The sequence below is a fragment of the Marmota marmota genome, unplaced genomic scaffold, assembly GCF_001458135.2.
Source record: "Marmota marmota marmota unplaced genomic scaffold, marMar, whole genome shotgun sequence".
NCBI classification, from domain to species: domain Eukaryota; kingdom Metazoa; phylum Chordata; class Mammalia; order Rodentia; family Sciuridae; genus Marmota; species Marmota marmota.
In genome coordinates, this window is record NW_026000026.1 from 64,421,886 (window position 1) to 64,434,634 (window position 12,749).

A 12,749-nucleotide genomic window follows, 5' to 3' on the forward strand; every position below is an offset into this window, starting at 1 on the left:
CCTCTCTTTTTTTTTCCTGCCAAGATGTATAATAATTTCAACTTTATGAAGATGTATAATAACTCCAAGTCTATGAAAGAGTGGTGGATCTAGCTCGGCACAGAACATGCCTGCAATCCCAGTGACTCAGAAAGTGGAGCAGGAAGATTGTAAGTTTGAGGCCAGCCTGGGCAACTTAGTGGATGCAGCTCAGTTTTAGAGTACCCCTGGCTTAAAAATAAAATGACAAATCTTAAATAACAAGAGCAATAGCATCAGCAGTGACAACTAACAATAATTACAAAAATTGGCAACCCCTGTGCTCTTAAGGAGGTAAGGCCATCCCTGGCAGGTCATATTAACAAGCTGTAGTGTCGAGACAGTTGATCACAAGGCTTTGCAATATATCCTCCCATGTCTACATGGAGGTATTGATTCTGTTAATGAAATTTAACACTGAAAAATGACACAGGGCGCCAAAGAGACATATACTTTCAATAGTCTCACTAATCATTAAGCATTTTCATCACAATTGAAGGAGAAATGGTAAATGACACATCTTATTATGTCATCATATCCTGACCTCACAAAGAATTTAAGAGTGTTCTGCTTTCTTTTAAAAACCCATAAATCTTTTAGTATGTGAATCTCAGGAATAAGGTAACATGAAATTTACTATATATTTCACATTAGCTACTTTTAGAATACGCCTTAACTTCCAGGGTTGAGGTAGGACGTACATAATGATTTGTCAATGGTGTCTGAAAGCAGTCTCATTTTCACTTCTTTAAAAATGTTTATTATGAGGCTGGGATATAGCTCAGTGGTACAGAGTGCGTATAATATGTACGAAGCCCTGGATTACATCCCTAGCAACTAATTTTGTTTTAAATTATGAAATAAATGAATAAAGAGCCTAGATTGGAGGCAAATTGCATGGGTTTGAATCCTGACATCATTACTATGCAATCTTTTTTTTTTTTTTTTTTGCAGGGGGAGCAGTACCAGGGATTGAACTCAGGGGCACTCGACCATATCCCTAGGCCTATTTTTTTTTTGTATTTTATTTAGAGACAGGGTCTCACTGAGTTGTTTAGCAGCCTTTCCATTGCTGAGGCTGGCTTTGAACTCACAATCCTCCTGTCTCAGCCTCCTGAGCTGCTGGGATTACAGGTGGCATCACTGCACCCTGCCATTAGTATGTGATCTTCAAGCAGTTTGCCTAACCTCACTGAGCCCCACTGTCCTCATCTATACAACAAGAATAATAGTAATACCTACCTCACAGTGGAGGATCTGGTGAGTTAAAACCTGTTAAGACCTCAGCATTGGGCCTGGCACATAGTATGTAACAATAAAAGCTAAGTCACTAAAATCACAGTGATTGGAACAAGAGTTAGAAGAGCAGGTTATTAGGCAAGGCATAAGTAAACCTTTAGCAAAAGGCTAATCTAAGTCACTGCAGGATTCATCACTGTCTCAAAACAAGCTAAACTCATTGACTAGGCATATACAGCAGGACATTTAGGCATTCTGTTCAATGTAGAACATTTGCCCACCCACATTTTTGGCCTCTAGTTTTACTCTACTTGTTGAGATTTGTTTCTTAAAATTTCATCTAGAACAGTGCAAGAATTTCTGAACTTAAGGGCGAAGACCCACTGAAACTGTTAAAGCAAAACATGATATATGCAGTGAAACCTCATCAATTCAGATTTCAGAGGTAATCTGTGACAATTTACTTTAGGAGAAAATAAACTTTAGAAGAAATGTTAAAAATCGGGCAAAGCAAATTTATATTAGAAGCTTGGTATTAGAGGTAATAAAAATTGGGCAAGTTTAAATTGAAAACTATGTTCTTTTTTAATGATTTTGAGCATGCTGTCATTTTTAAGAATTTGCATACAAAAAGAAATGCCAACTTAAAACTAAATTTAACTAATATTAATGTAGATAAAAGTAGTTGAAAATATTGTACATCTATGAAAATAGTAAAATGAAAAGATATTATCACTCCAATTTCTAACAATAATAGACTGGTTGACTGTTTGCCAATATATGATATTTTACTTTGGGGACTAAGAATGAATTAATATTTTGTAAAGCTTTAAATTTTACAACCAAACCTGAATACAGCATATATATTAAAGTTCGGTTCCTAATGTGAATTTTATACAATCTGCCTAAAAATATTCACTGGAAAAGCAGCCTGTTGCCAAAGTCCACATATTTCCCCTATTAAACGGAGGTAAGCCATATCCCCAGTAACCATATTTCAAGCCCACAGGATACTCGTGAACTAAAATAATGAATGATAATGCTTCGTTCTCTGCATTAATATTAAAGAAAAGAGAAAATAGAAAACTTTATAGCCACTATCAGCTCTCTGGATCATAAATCTCAAGTTTTGAGAATTGCTTCCCAAAAGGGTAGGGAGCAGAGATGAGTTGTGAGAGAGCTTCAGAGCCTAGAGATATTTTTTAGCAAGCCAGCAAAGCACTGACACACATTTCTACATATCTCTGGCTGTGAAAAGTCTCATTTGTAGTGATTTATATTTCCTCATAAAGAACTCTGTAGATAATATAAGCCTGCTGTGAGGCTGTATGACAACTTTCAAACCAAGAGTTACACGACCATTCTGTTAAAATAGAGCAAGAATAGATGAGTGGGAAAATCTGTAGAAATAGTATTTCTTCTGATGAAAGACCACAGTCCTGTTCTTCCAGCCTGCACCGTGTTCAGAGTCACCTTTCACTCTGTGTTCGTGTCTCATGGATAAGATTTTGATCGTCTATGCTGGAAAGTATTTTCCTCCCTGAAGATTGGCTATGCATTTGCTGTGTGCGTGCTTGTGTAATTTACAACAAATGACACTTACACATCATCACACCGAAGTTCAGTTGCCTTAATAAGTTACTAAGGGAAACACAGAGAATAGCATGCTGACAACCCAAAGTCAATGAAGTATAAACACTGTTATTCCAAGTGTCACTGGCGTGTTATTTCCATTTCTCTTGGCATCTGCTCTATGTAACACCACACATACACACAATGCAGCAGCTCATTAAACTCTTTTCCGTTAAGTCTGAAACCAAATTAGTATATTACATGTTTATAAGGCCAAGAATTACTGCTTCTCTGTGAAATTACACAATTAATCAGGTGTGTTATTTCTCTAGGAGATGTGGCCACTTTTGACATTTAGGGATAAAAGGAGCAATCCTTTAATTCGTTTCCCATTCAGCATTTATTCTCAGTGTGGTAAAAGGAAGCAAAAGGTGACATAATTCCTTCTCACCCCTTCGGAGGCCAGAACTCTACATGCTTCCTCTGTCTCCTAATAGCATTTTGAATCCTTAAAAGGAGTACAAACACAAATTATTTTGTTTTTGAACTTCTTATCTGAATGTCGCAGCCTTTGAAAAATTCAGACAATGAGAAGGATGCTCATGAGTCTTCAGTTTCTTGTGACTGATACCATGAATTTCCATCAAGTCCCAATTATTCAACAGCTTTTAAGACTCCCTTTGCAATCTTTAAGAATGCTCCCAATGTCAAAATCTATTAAGCAGTTGTGTTTGCTCCAGATTCCTTTTTCACAGACCTGGTATTAATTTCTCTGATTCTTTTTAACAGTAGTTGAGTTTGAATCATCCTTGCATCTAGTATTTAACAGGGCATGTATTTCTTTAAAAAAATTCTTATGACTTGACCAAATAATATTGCTTAAAAAAATGAAGTTCCTTTAAATATCTTGTTCCTGTCCATTGCTTTTTTCTCCTTTGATTTCATCCAGACTATCTGAAATGCATCGGGTGAAACCTCTACAAAGCATGGGAGCAGCATCTGCTCTGACAGACCTGGCTGATGCTGAGCTTTCTATTCGGAAGGTTAACAGGCACCTGGCAATAAACAATTGTTCTCATAACAGAAAATTATAATTAACACAGAAAAATATCCTGAAGTCCCTAAATATCCTCTTTCAGGTTCTTTATTTAACTTTAAGAGCCCCTGAAATCCATTCATGCTTTCCTGAAAGATGGCTAGGGACAGCTTGAAACAGACACAATTCTCTAAACTCATTCTTTAAATGAAAAGGTGCATTCTTGCAGGTTCACTAAAGACCTGTGGAAGTATACAAAGGGAATAAAAAGACTATTTTCAGAGACAGACCTAATACAATCCCTCAAAAATTTCCAGTACCCAAGTGGAGAAAAACTATTCCTTTCTATTTTCAAAATAAAACAAAACTAAAAAAAAAAAAAGTTTATTTTTTTTTGCTTTAGAAAATATTAAAATTTCTCAATTTCCTAACACTGCTCTTTACTGCTTCCTGATTAATACAAATGTGCCTTGAAAGACCATCCTCTGGGTCCCCATACCTAAAAACAAACAGAGGCAGTGAACAAATTATCTGACCATAGTCCTACTGGAAATTTCAGTTGAAAAAATAAAACAAACCTGAATCTCAGCAGAGTTGATGCTACATATAATAATGCTAAAATAAGCCTTCAGTAATCAAAAATATTTTCCAAGAACAAAAGTAAAATGCATATACATATTGAAACATGTATTGAGTTTTTCATTTTAAGAAAGTACATTGTACTGGGTACAGCGACACACACTTATAAACCCAGAGACTCAGAAGGTTGAGGAGGAGAATTGCAAGTTCAAGTTTAGCCTTAGCAACTTAGTGAGACCCCTCCTCAGAGTAAACTTTAAAAAATGAAAAGGGATGGGGATATAGCTCAGTGGTACAGCACCCTCGGACAAGGGGGAAAATAAAAAAAAAAAAAAAAGGAAGAACAAACAAATGAACAGATGAACATATGTTGTATTTACAGATCACCTCTCCTGCAAGAGTAAAGTAGTATAAAGTGAAAAGGATTACCTCCTGCATTGCTAATTATGATGTTTTGACACTCATTTATTTCAATAAGAAAATTTCAGTAAAAAGGTGGATTGGTATAAACTATAAAGAACAAAATAATTTGTAATATAGATTACCAATGAAAGTCAATTAGAAAAAACAGGCATCTAGGGCTGTGGTTGTGGCTCAGCGGTAGAGCGCTTGCCTAGCACATGCAAGGCCCTGGGTTCGATCCTTAGCACCACATTAAAAAAACAAAACAAAAAAAAAATAGACATGTAAAGGGGAATGAAGACCTCTAGCCCATAATGTTCTTTTTTAAAAATGTATTTTTCTAGTTGTGGATGAATCTTTTATTTATTTATTTATTTTTATGTGGTGCAGAGAATTGAAACCAGTGCCTCACACATGCTAGGCAAGCGCTTTACCACTAAGCCACAACCCCAGACCCTCCATAATGTTCTTTAAGAATATTAAACTTCTTTTTAATCTTTATGACATTAGGATTTTCTTTTTAAATAAAAGTTATCAATCTGAGCTGTTCAAGCTACCTTAACTATGAAGGATTCAAAATTCTTTGGATATGGATTCCTGAAAGTATCCTTTTAGAGACTGACTTTTTTTTTTTTTAAGAACATTTCATTAACTAAGTCTTGGTGGTAAGATTGTAATAAATAATTTTTATAATTATACCCATTTTACAGATGAAGAGAGTAAAGCTAGATTAAGTCAAGTAATTTGCCAAGGTCATGTAGCTATTAGGAGTACAGGAGGAAGCTTTAGTGCCCTGGCTATCCTCTTGCAGGAGGAGTGATCTGTGCTCTTTTCTCTTTTCTCTAAATTTGTAAAAATTTAAACTGTGTTTTTCTCTGCTTTGATGATTTCCAACATATGATCAAAAACATTACTAAGAAACTAGGAAACTACTACAGAGGGGGCAATAAAACTTGGGAAAGTTATTTGCTTTTTAAAAACATTATCACACAAATACTTTTAAAAAAAAGTCTTCTTCCTTCTATGTATTTTACTATGATAACATCTATTCATTTGAGGAATATTTATTGAGTAACTCTTCTGAATGATTTTTTTAAAAAATATTTTTCATTCAAAAGGCAGTTTTTTATCAATAGTGTAGCTAAGTAGATTCTTCATATTATGAATTATGGAGCACTTGCTTGAATTTTATAAACACATCTATGAGAAACTTCATTCTAAGTTCCAAACAACTCACCTGCAAAAAAGGTTTTAGGACGCATACAACTGTTAACTATAGGAGTTTCTTTTTTATATTAGTGTGCTCTGTTTAACTGAATATTCTTATACTTTTAAAAGGTTAGTTAATAGCCATATTGCTAATCAAATAATTTCTGAAGCTGATCTCTATCATTTTAATAAGATATCACTTAGAAATTTAAAAAACTATTTTTAATTTATAAAATTGTGTAGAGCATATTAAAATTGCCTCATGGTTGATGACAAACCTGTATACTTTCAACTAAAATACATAAAGCAGAGAATTAGCAGTTAACCACATGCACCCAAGAAGTTATATATTATGGATTTAAGAATGATGTCCATAGAAATATAGAGTGTTCCCAGACATATTAGATGTAGCAAATGCTAGAATTCTCTGCCTTTTCATTAAATAACATTTGTCTTTTTTGGTGGGTCTCTCATTAAAACTCCTGATTCAATTCATGCTAAAATTCCTGAATCAATTGTTCAATCATAATTCAGTATGGATACTACATATTTAGCAAACTTAAAAAGAATTTCTTAGAAAATAAAACTTTTCAGGCTTCTGAAGTTATCTAAGAAGATACAGTTGAAATATATCCTGGAGATGGAAAGTATCCTTTGGAGAGCTGAAAATGCATAAATTTGTTTAAAATTTATGTATTATCTGATTTGGGATTTATAGGGAGAGTTTATAAAGTAGCATTCTCTAAACAGTGATGTCAAAGTGAGTACTCTTTGTTTCTGATCTTTTTTAAAAATATAAAACATAGTTTTCCTTTTGAAGTATAAGACCTAGCACTTCCATCTTTTCACTTATTTTAGTTACTTAGTCACCTAATTTCCTCTCAGATCAGCCATTTATTATCTGTGTGAAACTTTTTCAAGTTATCTATCCTTGTGCCTCAGTTTCTTCACCCATAAAAAGAACACTATCTCGTAGTTCTGGTTTGAGAGTCGCGGAGTGCTGTAGTGTTTAGAAAGGTACAGTAGTTACTCGTGTTTACTAACAATCTACTACATACCAAGCAATATCATACCCAGTATGGAGTGACAACAGCTATGAACAACCGACCATTATTCGACAATGTCGGGCTGATGAGCACCTCAGGGAAAACAGAGGAGAAGAGTATACAGAATAACAAAGAAGGTGTTAATTTCATACAAGGAAGTCAGGACAACCTTTAATGAAGATACTTTTAACACAACTCTAAAGAACATGAGAGGAAGGTGGTGGGGGTAAATGCCTGGAGAAATGAGAACCTCAGCCAAAGGGACAATAAAGCACCAAGATGCTGACGCTGGTCAGGAATGTGAAGCAGGAAAGAGGGCAGGATGGATGGATCAGAGAGAATAAGGCAGTGAGTGGTGGAAGAGAAAATCAAAGAGACTGATGGTGGGGAGAGAAAGGAGCACAGACATGGAAGATCCTGCTGGCCAGGTGAGAGACTGTACTTTTATTTTGGTGAGATGGGAAGTTGCTGGAAAGCTTTGACAGAGCAGTAGCACAAGCAGAAGGAAACACATAGGAGTTTGCTAGATTAGTGGAGACTACAGGTGATGGGGGACTGGACAGGTGGCATGGAAACAACTAGTTCAACCATTCGAATATACCTCTCCAGTGTGCATTTGAATTTCCCTTTAATTGGTATTCATTGACACCAACTAAGTAAGGCACTGGAGTGGGCCACTTCACACATGTTATCTCTTACTCCAAAGCTACAAGCCTCTAGAAAAAATGTTATGAGATTATGATATTAAAGAGCCAAGAAATTTCTGAAATCATCAATTGTAACCAAATGCTTTTAAGATGCAGAATTAGAGCTCCAGAGAGATTAACTGATTTTACCCAAGATTGTCCAGCAACTTAGAGGAAGAAAGAGACTCAGTTTTCTTAACAAGAGGGTACATTCAAAATCAGTATTTCTATGTACTTAAAAAGATAACTTATATTGCCTGTGTTTAAAACATTTCTCTTAATCCTTTCTGATTTAAAAATAAGAGCAGAAAATATTCTTCCAAACATACCCATATTGGGTTAATATTTATGTGAAGTATTTCTAAAATTAGTACTTTTGAAATTCCTAAAATGAGTATTTTTGAAGACTCTAAAATTACTCTTCTTTAGGAAGTCTATTACCTTAGTCAGTTGACAGGTAGTTCTACCAATTTATCACTGATAGAAAGCCACCAACTTTTTGTAAAAACTTTAGTATGCAAACCTCTTACCCAAGTTACTCCTGCCAATGAAAAACAGTATTTGTCAGATTCAGGAATGACCCTAGTCTGCTTTGTAATTATGAGTGGTTATAACTATTCAATTTGCTGTCTGTTCTAAAGGGAAGGAAAACAGTGTAGATATATTTGGGGTTGCAGAAAGGATATAGACTGTGAAGGGTGTTTCATTTTAAAGGTAAGTTGGCAACTTCCTATAAGATGTTTTTACTACTAAATTGTTAATTTTAGAAAACACAAATAAATTAGGAAATAATTCTGCTGAAGATATAGAATAACATAATAAGAATTCTCTGATTTGTGTCCTTTCTAGGTTTAGGTAATTCCAATGAAATACTCACTTTGCCCTCCGCAAACCTGGGTCTGTATCTGTGTTCTGATACTCTACCTCACAACAAGGTAAGCCTCCCTCTAGCCTCTAATGCAGGTCAGATAATAGGGTATGGAGTCTCTTTCCCTCTTTCTTTTGTCTTGGAGAATTTGGAAGAGATGCTTAGGCCATGAGGAGTTGAAACATACTCCTGTCTCGGTAAGAACCATTTTATGAACTGATGGGTGGAGGCTAAGCTTGCTCCTGAGATGGACCATGAAGCCTCTTCTGTGGTGGTGTGAGAAAGGCCATTTCCCAACCATCTTGTTCATTCCACAGAGGAAAATTCAGCCGAGGGTCAATTCTCCCCTAAGAATCCTTTAGTTTAATTATGACCACAGTACATTAAATGTCTGGAAGACGCCCATGTTAGCTCTGCCCCTACTGCTGTTGGTGGTGAAAGGGAGGAAACCCTTTTATTACTGAAAAGACAGGGAAGGATGCTTTTGTGGGTCAAAAACATGGTTGGAAATTCAATTTAATTGAATGTACCAGGCTACTATGCTTCTTGTAAATGAACGTCGTTTTGCTGCTAATTTTGTGCTATTTTACCTTTCATTAAAAAGTAATTCAAGTTAAACTCAGCTGAACAGCAAAAAGCTCTTGATATTTTGAAGCATTTTGGAACAATTACTTTGACGGGAACCCTTGACAGTTAAATGACTCTGTTAAATGAATGTTATAGAAGACACATAATGATTTTCAGTGAAATATTGAATTTAACCACAAATGAGGAAAAACCAGTCATAAGCACTATGGGTATATTTGAATAATAACATCTTGCTTATGAACCTCAATGGTTTCTATAATTTTTAATAATCATGCAATCAACCAGTTAGCTGGTGGGTATGTTTCCATCTTGGTGCTCTCTATTCACTTTTGGTTTATGCTTTTGTTGTTGTCTTTTAATCTAAGAAGCCAATAAGAAAATTTCAAAACTGGCAATAATTTCTTCTTCCATTAGTATAGTATTTTGCAGTTAGGTAATTAATGAGATGCTATCCCATAATTGAAGACCTCCTCTTCTCTTTTTCTTGTTTGCTGAATGAGATTCTTTTACAAAGTAAGAAATCAGCAAGAGTCAAGAGCAGGCTGTGCCTGAGAACGTGTGAATTCACCGTATGCCAGTATTTCCTGCATCTGTGGAAGTCAATATTCTTATTCTTATTTTATGGATCGAATGTGAGATAGTATCAAGGCTTTTACATGTTTTCTCATGACTAACAACTGAAAAATGTACTGAAATAATAAAACTGGTACTGTTCAATTTCCTTTTCAAATTCACTTGCATTATAAGTGAGAGAACCCATATGATGATGAAATCTGACTGATTGTAAAATTCAGGAGAAGAGAAGCGAGAAATTTCAGTAGATGTAAAACTACCAGGGTGGGGATGTTTGAACTGAGAAATGACTCAGAAAAGCAGGAATGTTCTTTATCTTGTTTGTGTGGGGTGAAAAGCTGAGGCTAAGCATACTGAGTGGTATTACTGGCATCTCTGCACACTGGGTGCAGCTGTACTTTCTGATCCTTCCAAGCAAGTGAGGCACAACTTCCCCCAAGTTCTCGCTGCTTCCTGCATTTATCTTCATGTAGTAATTGTCTATTTATACTCTATTTACATGTCTATTCCCCACTAGAAGGTTACACCCTAAAAGGAGACAATGTCTCTTGATCTTGCACCCCCAGCATTTCTGAGCCACCATAAGCTGTTCAATTAATCTACTTATGAACAAATACTCCTTTATCTATTTCAGTTAACACTGAAATTACATGGAAATGGCTAGTCTAAATATTTGATATCGGCCAAAGGTAAGTCCAGGTACACAGCCAGCTACCTAAATGTGTATTACCTACACTTTTGCTGTTCAATGTGTGGTCCATAGGCCAGCAGCATCAGCACCACCTGGGAGCTTTATACCTATGAAATCTCAGGCTCTGCCTCAGACCCAGGTCAGAATATGCATTGCTACAAGAGCCCCAGATGATTCTGTACACAGTGAAGTTTGAGAAACATTTATCAATAATATATAATAGTCTGTTGCATGAAGAAGTGATGTGTAAATAATGGAGAAGAAACAAGGCCATGGCATTGAGATTAATGCAGAAGTCTGCTGAGGAAGTGGTAGAGCTCTCTCAGGACAGTCACTTAATGTTCACAGGTGAGAAACTCACTCATACCAGTTCCCTGGGAACCCTTGCTTGATACTTCTTCACACTTTTTCCTGTTTAAAGACACAGCTGCTCTTAATAATTGTCTTTTCTCCTTGGTGCAAACAGAGTATTTATCGTCAGCATGCTGACATTTGCAAGAGTTTTGGCTTTCTCCATGAAAACTGTGGATGATTGAAAGGATATTGCTGACACCTGAATAAGAAATGCAATGACTCCAAGCTATGTAAATTTAATTATTTCCCTTAAATTTTTTTCAGGAATCTCTTTTCTTTTCCTGAGCTTTGGAGAAGTCCTGGCCGTTTTCATTTAAAAGAAATACAAGTCAGCAGAGGTTCACTGAATAGGCTGACACGCAATTTCATAGGGGAAGAGGCGCTGTGTCTTTAATCTAATTTGTGCTCTCAATTCCCTGCTAACGTATCTAGGGATCATGATGTATGCATTTACAAGGAGACATCTGTAATGCAGAGTCCAGCTCTGCAATTCTCTGCAACATGGGTAAAAAATTAGTCTGGATTCTTGCAGCCGCCCTACAACATGATAAATCTCTATATACTCACAAATGTAGAAATATTCTCGGCCTGGCCTGAATTCAAATCCTAGAGAAAAGGGAGTGAAGAGCTGGAATTTTTCAGAGAACTTCAGTGGTCCATTTGGAGAGTGAGGCCGGTTACATTCCCATCTCTTGAAGCCTTTGGAAGTGTGGTCACAGGCACTGTACCCATCAAAGTTGACCATGTAGAGGACATAGCGCTCGGTCTTATCTTCTGGGACTGAGTCCTCATAGTGAGGGCAGAAAACATCCAGGTAGTCATTGATACAGACATCAATGTGGTAATCACCCCTCTGGAATCTGTTGGAAGAAGAAGAAAATGAAGAAATAATTCATGGTGGAAGGGGTTTCTGGTGTAAATTAGTGGTTGCACTCTTTAATAATTCTAGAGCTAAAGGATTTAGTCTAATAAGCTCTTAATGAACACTATTATGATTTTGGAAATGGTTTGAAATATTGCAGTTCTAAATCCAAGCAACAATAAGCCATTTACAGATGAATTCCACTAAGTTTCTTTCAAAATACCCTAAAAAAGAAGTGCCTTACTTTTATTCTAATTATTACATTAAACATCATTCTTTTAAAAATGAATTTTGATTTGTTTTTCATTTATCCTTAAAATCATACACATTGAAGAAAAGTTTTCATACGTTTAAGATAGTTTCACAATAAACATTTCTGAATATATAAATAAGCAAATTAAAGAACAATAAATTACTGAATTGTTTCAATTATAAATGAGGTCATTTTCAATTTCCTATGCAAATGTAGAGAATTAGAGCTATTAAACTGCTAGAATTAGAATCATAAAATGTAAAAGTTAAAAAATTCCTGAAGCAATATCTTCATTTTAGAGGAAAATAAAAACCTAAGGCATAAACATGAAGCAGAGAATATTTGAGCTAGACCTACAGAATTAAAACTTTGGATCCCAGTTCAGTATTCTTAGTTCTGCTTAGGTCACCAACTCATTTTATCTCATCACTCTTTTGATGCCATGTTCTTTTCCATTATTAAGAAAGTTGAAACCATCTACATAAATGACTTTTCCCCTGTTTCTTTTGATTTTATAAGTCACATTCTAGGGTTGGACTAGTAAGCTGTGAAAGTCACAAGCCAGGTGACAATAACAAAACCATGGCAAATTCATCCTAAAATACTCAAAATGCATGTGCACACATACATACACACACCATAAGCGTTGAAAATACCACATTTTTTTGCTTTAATTCTTACAAATATTTGCTTATTTAATATCTTTCCCTATAAGTTAAAAATATTTTACAGGACCCAGTGACGTATAAAACAGGAATTGTGATGGATACAAC

At 35.5% G+C, this 12,749-nt stretch overlaps 1 protein-coding gene across 1 annotated transcript in view; it reads right to left on the reverse strand.

Annotated features, from left to right (window-relative positions):
• Efna5 (ephrin A5) overlaps positions 1 to 11,735 on the reverse strand; it is a gene marked incomplete at its 5' end in the record, with an annotated part of 47,971 nt that extends 36,236 nt beyond the window's left edge. The window contains one exon of the mRNA XM_015484166.2: positions 11,429 to 11,735. Coding sequence (XP_015339652.1) covers positions 11,429 to 11,735 — 307 coding nt within the window. The remainder of the gene's footprint in view (positions 1 to 11,428) is intronic.
• Positions 11,736 to 12,749: the final 1,014 nt, after the last annotated feature.